Raw genomic sequence first — 22,954 nt, 5'->3', positions numbered from 1 at the left:
AGTAGCACGCTCCAGGTTCTTCACCACAATATTCAACTCCTCAGTGACGAGAAAATACTATATCATCAGCATACATAACATGGTTGACCAATCGGGTGTCATCCCTTGATCGCACCAGGGCATCGATCAGCCTCCTATTGTATCTGTAGCAGATGGAAATTTATCTGGTGCAACCATGGAAAGCCTCTCATGGAAAGCGTCTCCAACGACATGGTCAAAGATGTTAAATAGTATAGGGGACAAATGACATCCCTGTCACACCTTAAAGTGAACAGAAAATTACTCCAACTCCCTGTCATGCAGCATTACTCGGACTTGCTCACCATCGTGAAGGTCCTTAATAATTGTGAGCAGAGAGTCAGGGACCCCAAAAGCACAAGAATAACCTAGCGCCCAAGTCGATTGATGGTATCATAGGCCTTGACCAGGTCATTACAGCAAAGATGTAGGTCCTGTTGAAATTTCCCACATCTCTGCTGTAGCAGACAGCCAGGGAATATGGCATCCATGCAGTACTGTCCTGGTCTGAAACCATATTTGGCTTCTACAAGCCGCTCCTCAGCATGTCTGGCAAGGCAATGTTGAATAATCTTTGTAGTATTTTTCCCAGCACACTGATGAAGATGCCCCGATAGTTGTTGCAATTAGTGCTGCCCCCCTTCTTAAAAATGGGACCCACCATGGCATCCTTGCAATCTTTCGGAACCCGTCCTGTGTACCAGATGGTGGTAATAATGTCATATAGAGCAGCCTGCACACAAATGCCATACTCCCTGAGCAGTTCGCTTGAGAGACCGTCTATTCCCAACGCTTTACCTGGTCTCAGGCTCTGGATCGCCTTTCACACTTCCTCAACAGATGGCACGTCAGCCAGCTACTCACAGGAAGGGGCTACTTTTTTCAGTATTTGGGGCACAGCAACCTCATAAGGGTCAACCTCACTATGCCCCATGATATCTGAGCTGAGTAGGTTTTCCCTACTCAAAAACCTCACAGAAATGTTCAGAAAACCTGCAAACATTTTTTGGGGTCATATATCGGATCCCTGTTTTTCCCCTGAAGGATGGTAATAGGTGTAACTCTAAAAAATCATTTTTTGATGGAATTAAAATGTGATGTGTGATTGCGTGCTACTAAGGCAGTTTACATTTTCTCAGTAACCCGCAACCACCACTCATCCTTTCAGACCATGGCTTTCCGAACATCTGAGCGAAGGCTGCGATACGCCTTCTTTTTCAGCCAGGATCTCTGGCAAGGTCTGGACCGTGTACCCAATGTAGCCATTTAAACTTGCATGAGCCACTCCTGTACCTCACCCATTTTCCCTCGGTATCAGTGGGGGGACGATGCCAATCCTAGCTGCAAGTGATGAAAAAAGTATCGCTTGCCAAGTCCAGGCTATTGTGGGTTTGAATGGGGTCCTAGGTGGACACCCATCGTCCCAGTGGAAATATGGCACGTGGATCTTACAGATGACAAGCCGATGGTCAGTGCGGAGATCAACTCCACAGTAGGTTCTGGTGTCAAGGACATGGGCTCGAATTTGCTGCTGTCACTATATAGTCCAGCAGATGTTCTTGCTTGGACCTGGTGTGCATCCATGATGTTGTGTGGATGCGCCAATGCCAGGGCAGCATTTTGGTGATTATAAGACCATGGACTGCACAGAAGTCTAGCACCCACCATCCGTTGTTATTGAGCCCAAGTCTAGCCCATGTCTTCCAAACACCCCGACCTGCATGATAACCCACTCGAGCATTGAAATCACCCTATAAGGCATCTGATTCATCAGCCTTCCATAAACTAATGTTCATCTTCAGTGGGGGCATGGCCAGAATATATCAAAAAGGCCATACAGCTATACTATATGCGCAAACATATATACTTATACATACACGTAAATACTGGTATATAGCTGCACACAAAGACAAAGATCCCCCGTATAGCTTCAACAAACTGTTGAGGAAAGTGCTGTTTGTAAGCACCTATGAAGGCTGGCACGAGGGGGTGGGTGGCCAGAACCACGCCCAGGTTTCTTTGTCTCTCTCGTGGCGATGTTTACACATGGCACCATGTACTTATTTAAGGCTACGTCGACCTAGGGGAGGCCCGGGACTGGTTCAGATAATTGTCACTGGTGTCCCCCGTGAGCGAGGATCGAACTCGGGACGCCGGGTCCGTAGCGTAGCGCGCTAACCGCTACACCACCACTCCCCACACACACACAGTTTGACATACGCGCACACACACACACAGCTAGACATACACACACACAGCTAGATACACTACACACACTACACACACACACAGCTAGACACACACACTACACACACACAGACACACACGCGGCTACACACACACAGCTACAGACACACACCACACACACAGCTAGACACACACACACAGTTACACACACACTACACACACAGACACACACACACGCGGCTACACACACACACACACAGCTACACACATACACTACACACACACAGCTAGACGTACCCACACACACAGCTACACACACACAGCTACACACACACACGGCTACACACACACAGACACACACAGCTACACACACTACACACACACACTACACACACAGCTAGACACACACACACAGTTACACACACACTACACACACACACTACACACACAGCTACACACAGACACACACAGACACACACACAGCTACACACACAGCTAGACACACACAGCTAGACACACACAGCTACACACACGGCTACACACACACAGACACACACTACACACACAGCTACACACACATACAGCTAGACATGCACACACACACTACACACACAGCTAGACACACAAACACACACACTACACACACAGCTAGACACACACACACACAGACACACACACGCGGCTACGCACACAGCTAGACACACACACACAGACACACACACAGACACTACACACACAGAGACACACACACACTACACACACACTACACACACAGACACACACACTACACACACACTACACACACACACTACACACACACACTACACACACACACAGACACACACACACTACACACAGACACACACACACTATACACACACACTACACACACTACACACACACACTACACACACACACTACACACACTACACACACACACAGACACACACACAGACACACACACAGACACACACACGACACACACACACTACACACACACACTACACACACACAGACACACACACTACACACACACAGACACACTACACACACATACTACACACACACACTACACACACACACTACACCTACACACACACACTACACACACACACTATACACACACACACTGACACACACACTACACACACACACGCGGCTACGCACGCGGCGAGACGGACACGCGCACGCGCACGGCGGCAGCAGCGCGCGCGCGCGCGAGGGGAGCGAGGGGAGCGCACGAGCCCGCGCGCACATTCCGAGAGTCGCCGAGGAAACGAGGTCACAAGTCTACAAGTCTCCCGTCGCAGGCTGCCCTCACAGTCTGCCGTCACAGTCTGCCGTCACAAGGCATTGATTTATGATACAGCGGCGACTGGGCGACGTCGTCGTCATCATCATCATCACCATCGTCGTCATTATCATCTTGTACCACCACTAAGCAGCATCACCACCATCATCATCATTATCATCTCGTACCACCACCACTAAGCAGCAGCATCATCATCATATTGTACCACTACTAAGCAGCAGCAGCAGCATCACCACCATCATCATTATCATATTGTACCACCACTAAGCAGCAGCGGCATCAGCATCATCATCACCACCACCATCATCATTATCATCTTGTACCACCACTAAGCAGCATCACCACCACCATCATCATTATCATCTTGTACCACCACTAAGCAGCAGCAGCAGCATCAGCATCGTCGTCGTCGTTAATGGATGTGCGCGGCAGCGAGGGGGCAGGAGGAGTCGGAGGAGGAGGCGGCCGCGGATTCGCAGCCGCCGAGTCTCGTGGCGCGCACGCGGCGGGCTCCGAGCAGCTGGAATCGCGCCATCTCCTCCGCGGCCAGAGCGAGGACGGTGGTGGAGGAGGAGGAGGAGGTGGTGTTGTTGTTGGTTGTGGTGCTGGACAAGGAGGCATGGTTTCTCCACAGTCGTCGGGTGCGCTGGCGCCGCCGCCGCCGTCCTCTTCGTCGTCGTCATCGTCGTCATCTCGCCCTGACAATGACCACGATCCTTACTCGGAACAGCATCAGCAGTACTCGTACCAGCAGTACCAGCCGTACCCGTACGCCCACCCCTATCACCACCAGCAGCAGCAGCAACAACAGCAACAGCAGCAGCAGCATTATCCCTACCCTCGAGTTCCAGGTGCGGATAAGGAACCCGGCATTTGCTGTAGCACCACCACATCAGCTGCTGGCGGCTACATGCAGGGCGAGCGGCGTGCTGATGAAGGTTTGTGCAACAAGGCAAGTCCACACCATCACCACCACCACCAACAGCAGCATCATCAGCAGCAGCAGCATCACCATCAGCAGCAGCAGCATCAGCAACAACATCAGCACCAGCAGCATCAGCAGCAACAACAACAGCAGCAACAGCAGCAGCAGCAGCAAGGTCGGCCTCGTTTGCTGGTAAAGAGGCGTTTGGAGAATGTGAAGGTGTCTCCACCAGCTTTCCTGCCGGGAGATGTGAGTCCCACGCCTTCGATTGCACCCCCCCCAACTCCTGCGATGAGTAGGGGGGTTCTCATTTTCTTCTTGGTTCTTTCGGTAAAGTCACATAGAATGGAAATAATAAAATAATGAAAATAAAACATAAAATAATTCTCACGACGTTTCGGCCACAACGCAAGCAGCCGTCCTCAGGTGACGAACAGGTATGTCAGAAAGACATTGTTCATGGGTGGTGGTTATAAGTAGTTTCGTGTCTGAACAAAGCTGTGAACAAAAAAAATCCCACGACGAAATCCAGCACAGGTGACGGGCAATCGACGTTAACCCTCCTCCCCTTCCTCTTCCCCCTATAGAGTCCATCATATTTTCACCCGTGCGTGCCCTCCAGGTTTCCTACAGGCAAATCGTGATTGTTATTTGTTGAAACGGAACTGTGAAAACAGCCCAAATGCAGGATGCTCCTGGAAAGAATCGTAAGGCTCATTTGAGTTTGTCGTGGGCAAATCAAAGGCATTGGTATTTGATCCAGGCGATGCCTTCAGTCAGCAGTGGATCGATAATGGATGATTTATTATTATTATTTGATGCAGACCCCTCACCGTAAATTTGGCATTCACACTCTCCTGTATAGCATAACAAAAAACCATTGCTTTGCTGTTCCTCTAGCTTTACCAATACCCATAAACCAGGTTTTAACATTAGCATTTGCGCTAAACCTTGCCGAACCTATGCCTAACTCTGTTAGCCCTAAAGCCTTAATATTACACAAACCCCAGCCATAATCTGTCCCTAACTCCATTCTTAACCCGACAGCGTTAACTAAAACCACAGCCCAAACTATGGGCTAAATATAACCTAATTATCATATGCAAATATTGTATTGTATTCGAATTATTAATTATGGCCCAACCTACCTCTAACCTGACTAACCCCCCCAAACCCTGATGCTTAATTCACGGTCGGCTGGAATTGTTTGCAATAATGAGCCTTTTAATTCTGGTGAAGCCCCAGATGGAGGTTCGCAGGAGGGAGAGAGGACGTGGAGGGGAGTGGGAATCACCCCCCTCCACCACCACCTCCCCCCCCCAGTGCTTTACAATGCACAGGGAACATTTTTGGAGCTGGTTTGTAGGAGACTGGGGTCAGGGGGTGCCACTCACGCCGTGCCTGGCTGCACACGAGGCATCTGGTCCCATTGCAAATCGGTTCTGACTGGGAATATAAAATGTATTATGAAAGTGGTAAGAATGCATACAGTACAGATTTTGGTCCATCGCAATGTTGGTTGGTAACATCACAAATGCAAATTCATCTGTGCACGGACCCGAAGGACAATGCCATGACGTGTTTACAATTTGGTTTTCACTTCAGACAAAAATAATAAAAAACACCACCCAAGACAACATAACAGGGCCCCAAAATTGATGGTCCGAGGAGCGGTGGGGCAGTAGTTACGGCACTGCACTATCAACCTCGGTTTGATTCCAGGCCACGGCTAACATCAGTAACGAGTGGCATCTGAACCGGTCCGGCTACCTTCCCCACACCCATCCCCACCTCTCTCCTTCCCTAATCCACACTGACCAGCTTGGGGAAGCATGATCAAACATCACCCACCCACAAGCCTTCATGCAGCAGTAGATTGACAAAGGACTCAATAATTATTGTTATCGTGGTGTATATATATGCCACTGTTATACATTGTAATGCACAGCCCCCCTTAGTCGATGCAATTTATTTTCTTGCGTATGGCCGTAAATATATTCAGGAGCTAAATACCAATCTTAAGGTTTGTGTGCCACGAGAGGGCTTCAGGAGTGAGTTCGTGTATGTGGATGGTAGAGCATAGATAGGCATGCACATTTTTTGCAGTTCACACGCTAACAATACACACATTGTGTGTGTGCATGCATTGCTGTATCTGTGAGAGCGTTTCGGCAATATGCACGCATGTGCCTTGCTTTGCAAACCGCATTTTTGCCGTATAATTGCATGGAAAACGATGTGCACAATGTACATTTGCGTATATATGCATATAAAGGCTAAATATAAGTTGCACATTGTGTGAACGCATGGTATTCCCGCACACATTTGTGTTGTCATTACACACTGTATGTGTACGTTTCTCGCATGCGCGAGTGTGTTCATGATGTTCAGCATATCTAAACCAAACCAGCTGTGTGCGTGTGTGTTGACTTGCGCACATGGCAAATGTCTCGCTCTTCAGATCCGTAGCATGCAGTTTATTATGCATTATGAATGATTTTGTTTACAAATTGTCACCGTTTGCCACAGTGGTTCCACTTCTTCTATTCTCGTTGTTTCTACACAGCCCTACTCATTTGAAGATGAACCTCTCCTCAAGAATGGCGTGGTTACACAGGTGAGATTGAAAATATAAGGCAGTGCATTTAAAATATTGAGACAGTATTCACTGGAATCCGTCTGTGAAATGTCGCTGTTCAGTCTTCCACCCCCCCATCTTGCCCTTTCCTTGTCTACCATCCCTATGGCACATCGGAATGCCTTTTTATTTTTTTCCCAAGGCACCTTCTTGCAGACATTTCTAATTCTACTATTTAATTACTTAATTGTGCAATTATAGATATGTAGGCATAGAACTGGTTTACAGGAACATATGACTACCTTGTGATTTCACATCTATGGTGCACACTACACTGTGCATTGTCTGGTTTTCAATGCCATGCGATCCCAATGCTGACATTACGTTACATATATTAATGTGCCTTCAGCGGCTTCTACAAGACGTGTACCGTCGCCAATAGCTGATTGTGGAATAGCATGCACACATTGAATACGGAGGGCCTCTCTCCCATTTTTCAGTCTGGAGATTTTTCTGATTGAATGTCCCGGGTTGAGATACCAATGTTTTAAGAGCAGTATTTAACGTAATGTCAGGGCAGGACAGGCGTCGCTACTTAAAGAGCGTGGATCCTCTGGGTGCGATCGGTGTAGCGGCGGTTGACCACAATTTCGAAATCGTTCAATAAAATGTCTTGGGCTATCCGAAACTTTTTCCTTGCTGCCGAAAAGGCATGTAGGGGTTTACTGCACATTGTACCAGGTGCATTCCTTGCAGTGGTGCAACAACGTTTAAGCACGTGTCACCAAATCTCATTTGCTGTAAGTGTAGCCCTGCCTATCTTAATGGCCTATCTCGTGGCTTCCTGATAAAGGAATTCATTCATTTGTCTTATCTGGAAGTAATTATTCGAAATTCAAATGCTCGCCATTGAACGTTTTTCCTTACAGTTGTTAAATCTTGGTCTACGTATTGGATGTATGCAATTGCGCTGTTAAGCCCGCTTCATGGTTATTTACAGCGAGGATATTTTCTCAGGCCCCCTCTCACTCGAGAGTTTCAGCAGCCTTTATTTCTAACCAGTTGAGCGTCCAATAAGACAGCAGATATCTTGCAAGAGAGACCACATGAAATGCAAAATAATACACATGTGCTGGCCGTTGACTTATTTCGGGATCTCATGCACAGTGGCATCCGCTGCGGCAAGGAATGCCGTGCACTCCATTTGCAGCTTTCTCACGTGCGGCACATTGTAAAACCGAGTTTGGCCTTCAACCAAAGCGCCTTGCTCTCAGTAGGTAGCAAGCTTATTGCACAGACCACCCATTGACCCACAAAAAAAAATGCATATCCAACCAGAATATCTGTTAACGTTCCTGGCTTATTCACGCAAAATGTTGAACCAAAATTTAGAAGTGTATTTTTTTGGTCCTTAGACTTGAAAACTGATCAGTTTTAATAACTCACATTCGTACTCATTTTAACATTGTCTCCAAATATATGCAGGTTCTGTGAAGAGGTAATGAAAAATAGGCAGTCCTAATTGCAACTGCTTTTCTCAAATTCCCAGAGATTTCTCATTCTTCTGGGTCGGTGATTCAAGCGAACACCACAGCTACGTATAAGCTAATCTGTCCGTGGTGGCTGCTTAAAAAAAGTGACATTACAAATGTGGTGGGCCAGTTTCTTTTCTCGGGGTTTTTGTTTATTTCACCCTGTGAAAGTGCACACTGAATGTGACCGAGCGGACAGTGGGGTTCACTTACTCGGATCTTTTAAGTAAACAGTGCAACCATGGTCATAGCGACAACGGAGGTTCAGGGCAACAACAGCGGCGGTGGGAGCCTCTGGGAAGCTCCCAAGAGCCTTCCCCGGGGCCTAATCCGCCCTCCTTTATTCACGCCAGCATGTGTGCTGACCCCCCACGAGAGATACTGCCCTTTGGCTCGGCAGAACTGGATCGACAACTTTCTGGATTCCGTTAGTTTTTTTGTTCAGTTTTTTTTGTAGGTACTTATATATATATTTTTGTTAATGTGTTTTTTTTTTGGTCCCGGACTTCTTGTATTTTTTTGAAGATATGCATTTATATTAATTGCATCGGGGGGTGGGTGGGGTGGGTGGGGGAATAATATAATTGGCAGGCCATTGTGAACATGTCTTCACGGCTACAGCGGGGGGGGGGGTGGCTTGGAGCAGAAAATATCAGTTGACAAAACTGCATGTTCGTAATTATAGCATACACACAGCTTCAAAACACACATCACCCATCTCCATGAATGGGAGTGTTTTGGAACGCTGTTTGCTGCCTTTGAAATAAATGAAATGTGGCCAGGAGTGTTCCATTTGCCCTTCCCCCCCAATGTCTGTGCATGCGTGTGGTTGTGTAGTTGTGCACTACGAACCCGGCAACCCGAGTTTCATTCCCGCTCACAGCCAATACCATTGACGATTATCTGAACTGGTCTTGGGCCTCCCCTAGGGCATGGTGTTGGCCACCCACCCCTTGATGTGCCGTGCCAGCCTTCAAAAGTATCTTAAGGCTATACAGGGGATCTTTGTCTTTGTTGGGAACAGTGGTACAGTAATGCCCCGATTTGCGTCTCCCCTTTTTATGCTATTTCGCAAATATGTCGTCACTTTATTAACACCACTTCTTGATTTGCGTTGCCTCAACCCAAATTTTGCATCGCTGACAGCTTCATCCATCTTTTCTCGTATCCGTCACCTCAGCCTTCCCCTCAGCCTTCACCTCCACCTACCCTGTGATTTACATCGCGTCGATAATTGTCGTCGCACCTTTCAGGATCGCATCTTCGCCGTAAACCGGGGTATTACTGTCTAGTGGTCAACGCAATTACATCGCGATGATGGTTATCTAGGCTTAAATTCTTGCTATGAAGTGCATCATTAGCAATTACGATCTGAATCTGGTCTGGGCCTCTTCTAGGTTCACTTGGCTTAAAATGAATACCTGGGGCGGTGCGGTTTACATCAGCATTTGGAGACACAAAAGTGGTTCGGTGTGCATAGTTTTGAACACGCCACTCCCTCATTTGCCACACTGGCCTTATTGGGTACTCCCTAGCAGCAGTTTCTCTGACTGGGCATGTAACAAATCAACCTCTACACCTGTGGTGATTTGATGAATTGTCATAATTCATGGTCACAAGTTACTTCAATAGTATTTTTTTATCTCCTACTGCCACTTGATTTTCTGCCACCTATTTTCTGGACTGTTCTGCCTTATTAATGGCATTTAGACTTAAGGTAATTAGCACATACTTAGCATGCAATTTTCATGCAATTTGCGTATTTTGTGGTCTTTATATGTACGATTCAATACACATATTGTGAGCGTACGAATCATTTTTAACCAATCAATCGTCACATTCCCAATGACAAGATATTTTACCGGTAACTGTGGGATGCTTGCTGTCTGGGTGTGGTGACGTGGCCCAGTGGTAGCACTTTCTTTGCTTGTCACAAAGGTTCATCGTTCAAATCCAGCAGCTGCCCTGGTTAACACTGCGGGGTACATTCACCAAAAAATACGTGCCTTCTGCTTCACAGCGGATGTCAAGACCCCGTGACGTCATTCGCAAAAGGAGGCAATCTTGTGCCCAATATGCCAAATTTGAAAATAAATTCCACAAAATACTCGATTGGAATGTATGTGGAAATCATCGGCTCACACTGCCAACATTGGCAGGACCCTAAAAAAAAAAGTCATGAGACTTGGTAAATTTGCTATATATAAAAAAAAAACTTCATAATAAATAATGACATTTTTTCGGTTAGGAATAGCAGTGGGGCAGAACACTGAAATTGGTCGAGGTATGACGGGCATAGTTCAGCCAGCTTTTGAACAGGGAGGAACCAATGGACTCGGTAGAATTATGAAAGTACATCAGACAGTAGAAGGAAGTTTCTTTGTTTAAGCAAGTTATGAATAAATGGAGAGAGTTGGGTCAGTACCAGCAGGAGGAAAGTCAACTGAAGTGGAAGAGGACTTTGTTTACTTGGGCAGTGATGGCCATAACACAGCGATGGCTGCGAGAAGGTGGTCAAAAACCGAATTCCTTTGAGCACGACAGGTGTTCTATCAGCTATGGGAAACCACTTTGGAAGAAAAAAAAAGTGTGAATAAAAATGGTATTTGAGGCATGTGTGATACCTGTTTTATTGTATGGATTGGAGAACTGGACTCTCTTAAGCAGCTTAAGATTACGTTTTTGGAATTTGAGCACAGGTGGATGCTTGGAATTTCATGGCAAGACAGAATAAGCAATGCAGAAGTCTGGAAGACAACATGCAGGTAGGTGTTGATAAGGCCAAAAGACTGCGCTGGGTAGGACATGTGTGATGGATAAGGAGGACTGGACTGAATGTAGAAAGCGCTTTTGCCATGATCCATGGTGACATTTTGGTCATATCTTTATTCACTACTCAGAGCTACACGACCCCCGTGGGATCAGGCGACATGCTGTGGAACCGTGGCAAGGACGACAGCGAGCGTCTCTTCCAGCGCTACCCGAGCGCTAAGAAGCAGTGGGGCAGCACGCCGGCCAAGGGCAAGCGCGGACGCAAGGCCGGCTCCTCGCCCAAGCCGTACGCGCCCAGCCCTGGCCGACAGGGCCCAAAGCCCCTCGGGGCCGAAGGGGACGGGCTGAGCGAGTCGCCTCCGTCTGCGGGGCAGCAGGGGGGCAGTTTCCGCGGCGGTGGTGGCGGAGGCGGTGGTGGCGATGGGAGTGATGAGCCACGGGCTCGGAGCGAAGCACAGGCCGATGAGGCGGCCATGGCAGCCGCAGTGGCTGCTGCGGCAGCGGCCGGAAGCCCCGGAGCGGTGGGGTCAGAGTTCGACCTTGGCTCAAGCAACGGCGGGGCCGCTGCGCTGCCCATGCCGCTGCCGACCAATATGGCAGCGTCGCTCGTGCACCTAAACCGGCTGGTGAATCGCATGCTGCCGCCGCTGTCGCCCTACAGCGCCGGCTCCTACGCAGCGGGGGGGCCCAGCACAGTCGGAGGCGTGGGCGCCGGCGTGGGGCCCGGAGTAGGGCCAGGTGTTGGTCCGGCCGGAGCCGGATTGTTTCTGCCGGGTGACGCGGGGCTTGGTGGACAAGGCTCGGCGCAGCAAGCGCTGTACGCGCACCAGCAGCCGCTCAACGGATTCGCCTACCAGGTGACGGTTCCCGCCCTTGTGCACCGTGCCAGAGCTGAACACTCGCGTGATTCTGGGCGTGTGGGATTGATCTGGTGCATATTTTTGCAAAAGTTTTTACCGTGGATGTGATCATGACGGGTTAATTGGACAGCATGGGATGGTGCATCGATTCACCAATTAAATATAAATTCTTACGCTCAGGATACATGCATCGTATCGTGCATGTTAACGCTTTACGATTTGTGATTTATGCAAATTATTTCAATGATATACTATGGTTATGTTTTGGCTAATGGAGCCAAAAAGACTATACAAATGGGACAGAAAAATGAACTGATGGTAAAGAGGAGACAAAATATAATTGATTCTTGGAACCAGATCTGGAGTCGGTTATAATTATAATTACAGCACCAATCATAATTACATTGTGATTGCAATTCATTATGAATGACACAATTTAAATTGACCGCACGTGTTCTTGAAACAAATGACAACTTCACATCGTGAACCGCTGCACGGACGACATCACTGTATTAGCCATGAGGCCTCCCAAATCTATGTCGTGATTATCACGACAATGACAAGGCCTCCCAAATAATTGCCATGATTTTGGCGGAGGCCTCGCTGTTAATATAGTCCATGGGACCAGACCGCATTTTTTCTGTTCGTCATTATCACATGAAGTGGCTAAATAGAGCTTTGGTGTTTGGTAGAAGTAAGTAAAAATATAATATCATATTTGTAATGTATTCAAGGCAATAATATAAAAAGGTTACCTCACACCATCACTTTTATTTGATTGGCTGATATTTATAATTTGTCCAAATTTCTCCAAATTTCTGTGCTGGTCCATTGGTTTATAGAGTAACGCAAATGAACAGAGTGCTTCGGCAGTGATGCACGAGCGTAAATACGATTAAACCATTTACATTTAAGACAGAATAATATAATGGCCTCATATATCGGACTATTGTCTCTATGCTCTGAAGAAGGACCATTACCTAAAACTTGACTTAAATCTTTCGCGACTGCAGGAATTCATATTCAATGATCGAAACGTCGTAGTTTTTGTTATTTTATTTGAACCTATCTACGTGACTTTACCGAAAGACCCAAAGAATATTACCTAAAACATCAACCTATTATAATCTTTTTCTGTTATGAGGCAGTGTTAATTATGAGAATGCTGTTTGTGTTTTGGGGTTTTTATTTTATATGGAGAGTGCATTCTCCCATGGGAAATTAACAAAGCCTCACCAGGTGATTTAATTCCTTTGGAACTGGAATGTTGCAGACACTTGCGGTTCAAGAAATTGCTTAAACATGTGGTGACTATCTCCTTGATTAGGGATTAAGGTCATGTGCTCCTCCACTTAAACACTGTCGTTCTTGATTCAAGCCTCTGCATGGGAAGCTCTGGCAACCAACCCCAAAAAACTCATAACAATTAAAATTAACAAAAGAATTAGTAATTCCCAGACTATTACAATGCATGATTAAAGCCCCACCACAATTGTAAAAAAAAAATGGAATACATTTCTTTTGAACATTTTAAATCAATATACAGCTAACAAAGTGAAACTAAAATAGTATAAAAATTGGAAAGAAGAAAAAAATTCTCGGAAATGTCAGTGAATTATTGATTTCCTTGCCTGCAGGGCCTGTACGGGTACGGAAGCCCCCTTTACCAGGGCAGCCACAAGGAGATGGTCCCTCAGCCCTCTGTCGACTCCCCTCTTTGCTTCAGCAACGAAGTGGTGAGTAATTGGCTGTTCAGCATTGAGCATGCGTGCATCTTTGTGTGTGTGTGTGTCTGTTGCATGGAGCAGTGGGGTAGTTGTAAGTGCATGATGAACATGCCAATCTGAATTTGTTTCCTGGCATTAGGAAATATACATTAGTGGCGAGCGAAATGTGAACTGGTCCTGGATTCTCCCTTAAAGGATACCGGGTGGGGTGTGTAAGCATCAGAGCTAAAAAGACAAAGGTAGCGCAATGCTGGTGCTGTTCGCACAAGCCCCTCGTGGGCAGTGGCATATTTAATAGCTCTTTGCTAGCAGCACTTGCTCCAACAGTGTATGTAGGCTACGTGGGTGATCGATATCATTGTAATGGTTCATGGTAACCCGGGTATGAATCCTGACCATTTGCAACATTAGTGACATAAGGAATTTGAACCCGTCCTGGGTTTATCCTTCGCCAACTCATTGTTGTTAAATGGGCATCTGGCTGGATCTGGTGCAGGTCATGCTTATCACCTCATGTGGTATGCTGCCCTTTAGAAGATACTCGGATAAACAGCACTTTGCTCAACAGTCTATACAGATATAAGTAGGATCTTTGTGTGTCTACTACAAGATTTAAAGAAGAATATCTCACCAGTTTTGGATTTGTGATTTTATTGGGATGAGTGGTCCAGCATTAGAAGTGGATCAACTGTGATGTACGTTCAAATTTGTCGGAATGTCACACACTCTTTAACGTAACTTTGTTTTTAAATTCAATTCATGATCTAAGTCACACCTGTGAGTGGTATGCAACGGTAATTAAACAAAACACAAAAGGAGCCGCTGGCTCCACAGATTGAGAGGAGCTTTGGTTACGTCTTCGTCTCGTGATCAGAGCAGCTGGAACATGCCCCAGAAGATTGGGCGGTGAGGTGGCCTATTGGTAGCGCGTTCGTCGCTTGTTGCAAAGGTTCATGGTTAGAATCCAGTGGGCCACCCCTTATTATTACTGCGGGGTGTATTAGCCATAATGATATTAATTGTGGTGAATCGCTGTGATGATTGGAGTTTGAAAAAACCCTTGGTCTATAGAAACTCGCTTTCATCGCGCTGGCCGATGCACAAAGACACAGGCAAACGCAGGGCGTGTTTTAAGTCACGGAGGATTTTTTTTGTGTTTTAAATACGTTGCTGTGTATTTACGGATGATGCGCGTCAGTGCGTTGGCGGGTGCAGTCGCGGGGGGCTGCGTGGGGTCGTGTGCCATTAACAGGGTGGTGGCAGGGGTTTTTTTTGTTGTTGTTGAAATATTTAAAGTAGAAGGGTCTTCCAAGCAGCCAAACCCGTTGCGTAATGTGCTGCCCCAAGTCAGGCCGGTGCCTGCTCCTGTGATTGAGGTCACTGGTGGCGAACCACCTTCACATCACGCCCGTTTAACGAAGCCTGGATTCAATTCGTACCGACTGCATAGATCACGGTTTTTCTCACTGGCTTTGTCCAGAGCTTTGTGTTTTTTGTCCTGTTGTGGGGAGGGGAAAAAAATTGGGGGAAAAAGGTCACATCGTGCCTATCGTCGTAACGAACGCGTTGGGCTCACGTGATGCTTCATCTGCACGCACACACACACCACAGAAATGATGTAATAATGCAGAAGTGGACGAGGCAGCACATTGTGTGCTATTTAACACATTGGAGTTGAACGATCAATGTATTGGGATCCCGGCTGCATTGCACGTCCTTTCGAGCAGGACTAATCCATGTCTGTCAATCGCCACGCGGAGCCGTGCTGCGGCAAGGCAGGGGGGACTGCACACCACAACGGCCCTCCGCCGCTCCCTTCCCGACGCCATGACATGCGGGAAAATTATCTGGCCTGCGCACACGTGATGCCGAGATGCTGCGATGAATGTAAAAATTGTGTAAAAAAAATATCCGTTCGTGGTTGAACCGATTGAAGTGGGCCGCGGGTGTGACGTGGCGCTCGTGTGGTCCACATGGGCAGAGTGGCCGCTTGAGCCTTCTGTGTGGATCACGACTGAAACTGCGGGGAGCGTCACTGGGCTTCTGTTAATTGTGAGAAATAACTTTGCATCAAAAATGTTGCTTGGATTACATGAGCAAAATTTAATCGTTTCCACTTTCATGGCCAATACTTGCACTGTGCGACATGTACATTTTTATTTGTCCTTTAAAATTTTACAAGAAACGGTATTTATTGAGCAAGAAAAATGAATTGGAAACTCAGAAATCGTAATTGTGAGTGCCGGCAGTTGACTGCACACTAAAAAATATTGTATAATTGTATTGAATTTAATTTACAGTTTCGCTTATCTCAGTGTAATGCCTTTGGGATAGCTAAACTAGCAGTCGTCATGTCATGGAGCACACTAAACACGGGGCATGTATGAGTGCATCTCGCATTCCATGCGGGAGGCTTTTTGAATCAACTCTTAAATGGTGTTCCAGTGGGATACCCAGCCAATAATCACTCTGGGTTCTATAAAATTAGTACCAATTTGTGCTCATTGTACAGCCTGGTCTCCACCATCGTAACGTGTGATTTCCATCACTATGCAAGGACCACAAACATATGCAAATAAGCAACTGCAATCCTTATTTATTACTAGGTGAGAGCCCATTGAAACTGCAAATCTGTTTTCCAAAGGAGACCTGGGTTACATTAAGCATATAGATTCAAATAGTGTTTCAGTCCATTGGATCCCCCGATAAATATTATCCAGCAACATTTGTTTAAGGATACAAACTCCTAACTGGTTTCAACCTCGTGGATCTTATCAGCAGTGTCAGGCTTTTTAAACAAATGCGGTTGGTTACCTGACGTTATTTGCAAGAGCACTCCACACAAACAATCCGACGCAGCAGCAACATCCTATTGCAATGGGGGATGAGCTCTGCCCAATGCTCGTGTACGCAGAGGAGCACGTCAATGGCTCCTGCCTGAGCATTGCTTCTCGCTGTCTTCCACCTGGCTGTGCTCTCTGCTGGTGGCATGGCACAGCTGAAGCACTACCAGGCGGGCGGGCGCGAGGACGACGTGGCGCGGTTCGCCGGCGTGCCCTGCCAGGGCCGCGAGTGGCTCCACACGCCGGAGCTGGGACCTGAGCGTGACCTGCAGGCACAGATCGGAAAGGCAAGGACTACCATCGCAATCTCCGATCCGGTCGCTCGTCCTCTCCCTCTCTCCCTTACGAACACGCACACCTTCCCTCGCGTATCTCTACCCCCTCCCTCCCTCCCCTCCCTCCTTTCCCTCCACATCTCTCAGATGCACGCAAACCCTTGGGATGGTTCAATTCAATCACGGGCTGACATGGTCTTTAAGTTTACACTGTTGCCACTTGGCTGCATTGCACTGCGAGGTAGATTGTTTCTGTAATGCTGTGTGTGTGTGTATATATTTTTGGTCAGGTTATTTTGCTCGTTATCGCTGCCAGTGTGAACCTCCGAAAGCTGCGATCTGGTTAATTTTCATGCCATCTGCAAGCGATTGCATACGTGTGCGGCGGCCCCTTTGTCAATCAGCCTCTGGGCAAGGGCCACGCTGCACCGTGCGGCCCGTGGGGGGTTATTTGACCACCCTTTGCCACGCTGGCGTCAGTGCGCTTTGATGAAGGCGGGCGGCATAGATGTCGGAGTGTGGTGCAGTACAGCGATTGATTTTGCTGCTCAGCCCTGTGTTGACATCGTAGCCCCCCCCCCCCGCCCCAGGCAATTGGGACGGTTTTAATTTCCGGCTTGTACAAACCGGCACCTGGGACGGCGAGGTCATTGTGTGCAGGCGGGTAAGCTCTTACCTATTGTTGCGGCCACTCGGCCTGAAAGCATGAATTAATGATTTGTAGGGGGGGGGGACAGTATAGTCTTGCATTGTATTCAGTCATTCCATCGATTATTTAACATTTTGGTTCAAACGAGCTGCTGCAGTTAGTCGGGAATAATGTAGAATGTATTTTAATACAGGATGTGTGTGTAATGTTTGTATTTTTCTAATCGGTAAGGCATTCCTGGTTTTCTGTTCAGGAGCTAAATGGCACGAGACTGCTTCATTAGAATGTTTGTGTAGTTTTGCTATTCCTCATTTTTATAGTGCAGGCTATCGTGGTTTACTATGTGGTCCATAGCTGGTAATTGCACCGATATAAAAAATGTAGGCACTTTGCCAGATTGACAAAGCATTAGAAAATATTAAGGGTTGTAGTAAAGTTTGCTTGGGCAGAACACGTCATTCGGAGGCGATTGCCGGTGGTCGAGACTAAAGATGGAGTGTCGGGCAAAGGAAGAAACCCTCACCTGAGGGAAATCCACCACAGAGATGCAGAAATGGCATGAGCTCATGTGCAGGAACTAGATGGATTGTTGCATCGTAGGACCTTGAGGGATGGGAACACCTCGGGGAGGCCTCAGTCTATCGGTGGATTGATTATAGCTGATGGTGATGTGTGTCTGTGTGGGTTCACTACATACCTAATATGCCCGCTCCCCCCCCCAACCTAATCAGGATTAAATGAGCTGTCACGATTCACATGAATAGTTTGACCAAAGAATACACATGTTTGAACTTACGGGGGTAGGTCAGATGGGCCCATGACATACAGCATTAAGGAATCGGAAAACACACAATTTTACGCAATTCATTGCACGTAATGTGAAGCTTAAAATAGTAACCCATGAAATGATGTGTCAATCCTCCGTTGAATGACAGTAATTGTCCAATGGAAATATTCTAACCCTGCAGTAGGAATGTGAAATTGCCACGACTGGCTCATTGCCAAGGATGAACCAGGCGAATTGCCTGTTAGTGAATTTATTGATTCCATGCAGCAGCTGTGTGAATTTCTCACTCCAGATTTCTTGATATTGACTTTTTGCTAATAGAAAGTGCAGCGGGTAGGGCTTGTGCTGTTTGCCAAATGTGCGTACGTATGCTGAACCTCTTTGGCACCATACTGTGCTAATCAGAGGTTACGGGGTAAGTACAAAAACTAAACACAAAAAACTGTTCATCTTGGTTCTTTCGGTAAAGTCACGTAGAAGGGAAGTAATAAAATAATAAAAATAAAACATAAAATAATTCTCACGACGTTTTGGCCACAACGCAAGCAGCCGTCACCTGAGGACGGCTGCTTGCGTTGTGGCCGAAACGTCGTGAGAATTATTTTATTATGTTTTATTTTTATTATTTTATTACTTCCCTTCTATGTGACTTTACCGAAAGAACCAAGAAGATGAATCCCTGCAGTCACGAAAGCTTTAAATCGAAACAAAAAACTGTTCTAAAGAAATGAGTTTTCAATCTTGATTTCAAAGTGCATAGCTTCAGTGGCTTCCTAATATCTGAAGGAAGAGCATTCCAGATGGCTACAGAAGCGCATATGAAAGCGCGCGATGTAGTGAACGTTTTTTGTTCGATGGCTAGCCAAAAGCCGCTGCGAGGATGACTGGAGTTCGCATGATGGTTTATGCTCCTTGACGAGATCAACAAGGTGTTGTGGTTCATTTTTGGCAAGCGCTTTGTGTGTAATGAGTGCGATCTTATGTATTTGTCTGGAAACCGGAAGCCAATGCAGCTTGACGAGCACTGGACGGAGATGGTCAGATCTTGCAGTACCCATCACGACATGTGCCAAAGAGTTTTGTACACACTGCAGCTCGGTAATGTTTTTCCCAGACATCCCGTAGAGTAGTCAGTTGCAATAATTGAGCCTCGTCGATACTATGCTACACGGCACCATGTTGGCTAAATCGCCGACAATCCTGTGCTCTACCACCCATGGCAGATTTGTGCCAGGATGGTGCCATCATGTATGTAACGAAAAATAAACTTGACTTGCAGATGAAGGACGTGCAGCCCACAGTGATGCCACTTTCCCAGGATCAGCAGCTGCCATACTACATGCCACAGGTGAGGAGGCACCTTCCTGGGCTTCGTCTGTGGATTTTTTAATTCAAGGCATGGAAGAGGCTCCTTGGTACAGAGTATGCAATGTAATTCTATGCCTGATGACTCTGGTAAGGAAATAGCTTTTTGGCGTGGGATTGGAGGGTTGTAGGTGGCGAGATATCATTATACACTAATTCATATCCGCAAGCAGCATTTTCAATATATGCATCAACTAAAATCTGTCTGTTTAATGAGCTGGAGGACCTAACATGGGTTTTTTCAACATTACTTGAGTTTCGTTGCACTCTACTATGTGTTGGTTAAAAATGGTGCTGCACATTTCCCATTTTGCCATAATTGGTAAAATGTTTGACAGCCTTGATAATCGAAATATCTAGTTCTGGTTTTTGCGCATAAAATTTATTCTTTTTCATTGTTACGATTTCGGTGAGAATAGAAAAATATAAAGCCGATTGAAACATTGGCGCAAACTCATCAGTGAACATTAAACAAATCGGCAAAACTCAAAGGTAACACACGTTAACAAACTGACAACAGTTAACCCTTTTTAACATGTTGCAAACGATGTTTTTGTTTTCTTGTGACGCTGCTGCAGTGATTAAAGTCTATACCAGTGGCTTATGAGAGCCACACTTGGTTCCCGATCAGCTCAATCGCGGCTCGATAGAAATGCGGCTCTTTTGTAAACAAATAAGCAGACAACATCTCTCCTTCGCATAACTGTTCCTTTTATACTTCCCATCAACCACAATGACTTCTGGGAGTGCATCATTTTTGGCGGCATTGGTTCAATGCAAGCAAACTCTGGACTGGTTTTTGACATGCAGTGTCTTGTCAGCAGTCAGGCTTGCTTCAACCAATGCTGGTGAACGGCCAGATGTTTATAGACAAGGACTCTGTTATGTTCTTTGAAACCCGAGAAATCTGCAGAAGCAGGGGCAGTCTTGAGGCACTCGTCCCTGGTAGCAGAGTGAAACATGAGTACTCCTGGGGCGCTCCTGCAGATTTCTAGATTCAAAACTCCACATCCAACGAGCACAAGTGAACCGGCCATGGGCCCCACCCCCATCCTCCTAATGCCCCCCACTACCACTCTCTGCTACGGAGTAATTTAGCCCTCCGCTTGTGAAATGGTGGTGCTGCTGCCTATGGTCTCTAAACGAATTCACGGAGTGAAAATGCCACCCACAAACTATCCCCACTGTCCACCACCAGCACTCTGGTGTTGATGTTCTTTACAAAATGGTAGAAAACCCATTTTTTTCAAATTCCGTAAAAAAAACTATTTCAAGTGCTGCAATGCACGTGAATACGGGACGGTCCTTAATAAATGACGTCACGAAGCAGTCCTTCAAGAGCCTCGTGCGGCTCCAGAGCTGCAGGTTTGCCGACCACTGTTCTACACTGAGGATTATTCTGAAGATATTGATTTGCCATGCTCATTTCTGTAATACTTTCAAAGGTAAATTGTAAAGGAGCATCCTTGAATTTTTTGTTTGTGCCGCTTGAAGGGCCTCCACTAGAGGGAGGGAACTCTAGAGAGCCCCTCTCGAGGATATATTTGGCCTACTCTTCCACACTGGCGAGATGTTTTGGAAGAGTTGGGAGTACCCACACCTTACCCCACCAGACACGGGGTTTTTTCTCAGCCACATGAATCAAAACTCGAGCCAAAGATGGTGCGTGCATTTAAATTGCCAGTGTAGTTTATTTTTTTTGCTCAGGGTGCAACAATAGCAGCCAAGTTTGTATAATAACCGCGTAAAATACTACCAAAAATCCTTTGTTTATAGACGTTTTTTGTTAAATGTGCGTGCAGTTTTTTTCTAAGACATGTGTTTGTATTTTTTTCCTTCCCTCTCCTCTCTGCCCAAAGGGTAAAGTTCAAGGGTCGGAGGTGAAGACGGGATGGCTGGAGAATGACCTCGTGTCTCCCAGCATGTTTGGGTTCTAAGCGAGCCGTGACGTTGCGCTAGAATAATAGAATTAAAAACCTCTGCATGAAATGCTCCAAAGTTAAGAAGTAAAAACGTAATCAAGAAAAATGTGTACAGGAGGTAAAACAAATACCAATAAAAAAAATTACCCAGACCGATCATTGGCATGGCTGTTAAAGGTCGTGCTTTTTAAGAAAAATGTTAGTACTTTCATTTGTTTTTGTACAATTATTTTTTGAGATGTGACATTTTTTGTTTACGTCTCTTACCACACTACCTGAAAGTATTATTTGTAAGCGTGGTTTTTTACATTACAGTTATGTGCAGAGTCACCGATTCGTTGGCGCAGTGAGAAAACTCTTCATGGGTATAACGATGACGACGACCACGACGGGAGCTTTGCGTTTAAAGTAAACATTGGGGTCACGAGTCAGTGCCGTGCGCCGGATCATGCGAGCGCGGCTGCACTTTCCTCGCAACCTCGCCCACCTCATTTCTAGACGATGAAGCCATTTTTTTTAGCAACTCACGAAACAAGTACATGCCGCCCGTGAAACCTTCCCTCCCCTCTCTCCGTTCCAGTGGATGGTTGTTGGGCTCATGTGTGTGTTTTTTTAAGTTATGTTAGATATTTGTTTTGTCCTTTTTAAAAAAAAAGCTTAGGAACCACTTCCATTAGACACTCGCCCTAAGCCCTGACAGCTCTCGCGTTGTTCTCATCTAACGCGCGGTAACTGTTTTTAAAAGCGTTTGTGTAGCTGTGTTGGGTGTACGCTTTATTTTTTAACAAAATAATGATTTTTCTGTCCGTGTAAGTTAAGCCTGTATAGTAGATGGTTCCGCGGTTAGTAAAAAAAAATTAGATTAAAAAAAAATTAAAAATTAAGCGATACAAATTGTTTTCTTGTGTATCCGTGCTGGCAGCCTATTTTTGTATCGTGAAATAGCCGAGGTCTTTGAGTTTGGTGCACGTGTGTGTTTTGACTTTGTATCCAATAATATTGTACGTGCACAGGGTCGCCTGTATTTCAGCCTTGCAAGGTATGTTCAACATGCCAACGTGTACATGAAAATGCGAAACCACATTCAAATAAAATCTGTGTTAAGGGCCAATTCCATAAACGGAGAAACATGACTGTGTGTGCGTGTGTTTGGTTTTGGGCCTCCCTTAGGTAGACTCAGCCTTAAATGAGTGTCTCGTGTG

General features: G+C 46.3%; 1 protein-coding gene across 1 annotated transcript; it reads left to right on the top strand.

Moving 5' to 3' along the window:
- The first annotated feature begins 3,365 nt into the window (after positions 1-3,365).
- On the top strand, positions 3,366-22,830 carry LOC144935493 (uncharacterized). Its single transcript, XM_078862199.1, has 7 exons — positions 3,366-4,691; positions 7,009-7,059; positions 11,453-12,181; positions 13,822-13,920; positions 16,910-17,041; positions 19,745-19,813; positions 21,690-22,830. The coding sequence occupies exons 1-7, from the start codon at positions 3,933-3,935 to the stop codon at positions 21,765-21,767; spliced, it is 1,917 nt and encodes a 638-aa protein (XP_078718325.1). The 5' UTR covers positions 3,366-3,932; the 3' UTR covers positions 21,768-22,830.
- Positions 22,831-22,954: the final 124 nt, after the last annotated feature.

This window comes from Lampetra fluviatilis, chromosome 13 (assembly GCF_964198595.1).
Source record: "Lampetra fluviatilis chromosome 13, kcLamFluv1.1, whole genome shotgun sequence".
NCBI lineage: Eukaryota > Metazoa > Chordata > Hyperoartia > Petromyzontiformes > Petromyzontidae > Lampetra > Lampetra fluviatilis.
This window is presented reverse-complemented; position numbering and strand designations above follow the sequence as displayed.

What these genes read in the sequence shown, in the direction of transcription:
- LOC144935493 (XM_078862199.1), top strand. Translation starts at nt 3,933, where the DNA reads ATGGATGTGCGCGGCAGCGAGGGGGCAGGAGGAGTCGGAGGAGGAGGC. An exon ending in TCAACGGATTCGCCTACCAG is followed by an intron (nt 12,182 to 13,821) that starts GTGACGGTTCCC and finishes CCTTGCCTGCAG; the next exon opens with GGCCTGTACGGGTACGGAAG. An exon ending in TGCCATACTACATGCCACAG is followed by an intron (nt 19,814 to 21,689) that starts GTGAGGAGGCAC and finishes CTCTGCCCAAAG; the next exon opens with GGTAAAGTTCAAGGGTCGGA.